Here is a 2,283-nt window from a genome sequence, read left to right as displayed (position 1 = left end):
CGAGCGGCTGCCTCCCCGCGCCTCTCCCCGGCCCGACTCCCCGAGTGGCCTCCCCGCCCGCTGCCGTCCCTGCCCGCGCCTCCCCCGGCCGGGATCTCGGCGGGGGTGCCGCCTGCGCTTGGGAGGATGGCCCCGGAGACGGCCTGAGCTGCTGGACTGCCGTCCGGGGGGTGGGAATCCCCGCCGTCTCCGGCCCCCCCGCCCCAAAAAAGGACCCCATAAGGAGGCTTTTGCAACATGGAGCGGCTTTTGCAACGTGGAGCCTTTTTGCAGCTTTGCTGGGGATCGGCGGCGGCCTGAGCGCAAGGAAGAGGATTGCACGCATCCGAGACATTTGCTGGGGATCCGCAGGGTCTGAGCGCAAGGAAGAAAAGCGCACGCATCCGAGACATTTGCTGGGGATCGGCAGGGTCTGAGCGCAAGGAAGAGGAGTGCACGCATCCGAGACATTTGCTGGGGATCGGCGGCCGTCTGAGCGCACGCATCCAAGACATTTGCTGGGGATCGGCAGGGTCTGAGCGCAAGGAAGAGGAGCGCACTCATCCGAGACATTGACTGCTTCAAACACCCCTCTTTCAAAGGGGGGGAGGGCAGGGAAAAGCGGGAACCCCCCCCTCCCCAAGCGAGGAACCCGCCGCAGTTCCTTGGGACTATCTCTGGTTTCCAGCCCTCCTCCACACCCACCTCCAGCAGGCGCCCCCCCCCCATCCACCACCCCCTTCCGCTCCAGCCGATGCTTTTTCACAGTTCCCCCCATCTATAAAAGAAGGTTTTATTCTTGGGCTCCAATCTCACGCCAAACCCTGTCATCCCGTCTAGACAAGTTGTCGTGGGTCTAAGTCCAGCTGTCACCATGGGGATAGAGAGTGGTCCGCTGTGAATTTTTGGGAGAGAGAGAGAGAGAAGAGGGGTGGGGGGGAATTACCCAGCGCGAAAAGAATTTGGTTGCCCTTGGGGGGGAGGCTCGCTGGGCCGGAGGGGGCCGTCTGCTCCCCACCCCCACCCACCCCGTCCCATCCCACCCTGCCACCCCTCTTTGCTCTTCAGCCCGCTTGCCTAGTTAACAGTGAAGGGGGGGGGGACCTCCCATGCGTCTGTCATATAACCCCTTGGCAATCTATTTAAAGCCAGAGGCCTGGTTGGACTTTGTCTCAGCCTATTTATGAATCCCTTGGACTTGGCAAGTGGGACCTCGGAGTATTAACTCGGGAGCTTTGGAACAATCGGCGGAGCAAGTCAATTGCAGCGCCTGGCTGCCTGGGGAGGGCAGGGGGGACGGCCTGCCCGTGCCAGCGGGCAGAGCTCGACCGCGCTGAGGGAGAGCATGAGGGCCTCCCAAGCGCTCCTGCTGTGCTCTTCCTTGGCAGTGCTGTTCCGGCCCGGCTCCTGCCAGCCCTACCTCCGCCTCAGGCCCTCCCCGAGCGACAATCTGCCCATCAAGGACATCATCGAGCACCCGGACCCGGAGTATGACCCCAAGGAGCAGGACCTGGACGACCGGACGTTGCGGAAGAAGCTGGGGAGCAACTTCGACCCCTCTTTTATGTCGGTGGGCGCCCCGGCCCAGGCAAACCTCTCCAGCCCCGACCCCCTGTACAGGGTCAAGGCGCAGGGACCCTTGCCCAACGAGCTGAAGAAGCTGGAGCTGGGAGAGACACCTTACGGGGCGAGGCTCAAGATGGGAAAGAAGGCGCGGAGGAAGTTCCTGCAGTGGCTGTGGGCCTACACCTACTGCCCGGTGCTATACACCTGGAAGGACCTGGGTGTCCGGTTCTGGCCCCGTTACATCAAGGAAGGGAACTGTTTCTCGGAGAAGTCGTGCTCCTTCCCCGAGGGCATGTACTGCAAGCCGGTCAAGTCGGTCACCAAGACCTTCTTGAGATGGTATTGCCAAGGGTGGTCAAGGCAAAAGTATTGCACCTGGATTCCCGTGCAGTACCCTGTAATTTCAGAATGCAAATGTTCCTGTTAGCCCCCCGTTTTTGGGGGCCGCTCTCCGCACGTGTTCTGTCTGTTTCGTGTGTGGCTCAGCTCCTGGGGGGGGGGTGACTTCTGCTGGAAACCACTCCGTGCCTTGAAGATGGGGCGGGACAGGCCCTGTTCTCCGAACCGCACGTGGGGCTCCGTCCAGGAGGCTTCGGATCCGGCCGGGTATCGGTCACGGATATGGCAGGTGCCTGTCATCTCACGGCCCTGAGGGATCGGATCATTTGGTCCAGAACCGGGTGGTCTTCTTGCACTCCATACACCCAAAAACACCGACACACGTCCACGAGAGACCTT

The 2,283-nt window shown here is 61.9% G+C and overlaps 1 protein-coding gene across 1 annotated transcript; it reads left to right on the top strand.

The window, feature by feature from the left end:
* The first annotated feature begins 1,321 nt into the window (after nt 1-1,321).
* On the top strand, nt 1,322-1,972 carry LOC130492637 (noggin-2-like). The gene has a single exon (XM_056866395.1). The coding sequence runs from the start codon at nt 1,325-1,327 to the stop codon at nt 1,970-1,972; it is 648 nt and encodes a 215-aa protein (XP_056722373.1). The 5' UTR covers nt 1,322-1,324.
* Nucleotides 1,973-2,283: the final 311 nt, after the last annotated feature.

The sequence above is a fragment of the Euleptes europaea genome, chromosome 21 (genome assembly GCF_029931775.1).
Source record: "Euleptes europaea isolate rEulEur1 chromosome 21, rEulEur1.hap1, whole genome shotgun sequence".
NCBI classification, from domain to species: domain Eukaryota; kingdom Metazoa; phylum Chordata; class Lepidosauria; order Squamata; family Sphaerodactylidae; genus Euleptes; species Euleptes europaea.
This window is presented reverse-complemented; position numbering and strand designations above follow the sequence as displayed.

Coding starts and splice junctions, on each gene's coding strand:
- LOC130492637 (XM_056866395.1), top strand. CDS start 1,325: ATGAGGGCCTCCCAAGCGCTCCTGCTGTGCTCTTCCTTGGCAGTGCTG.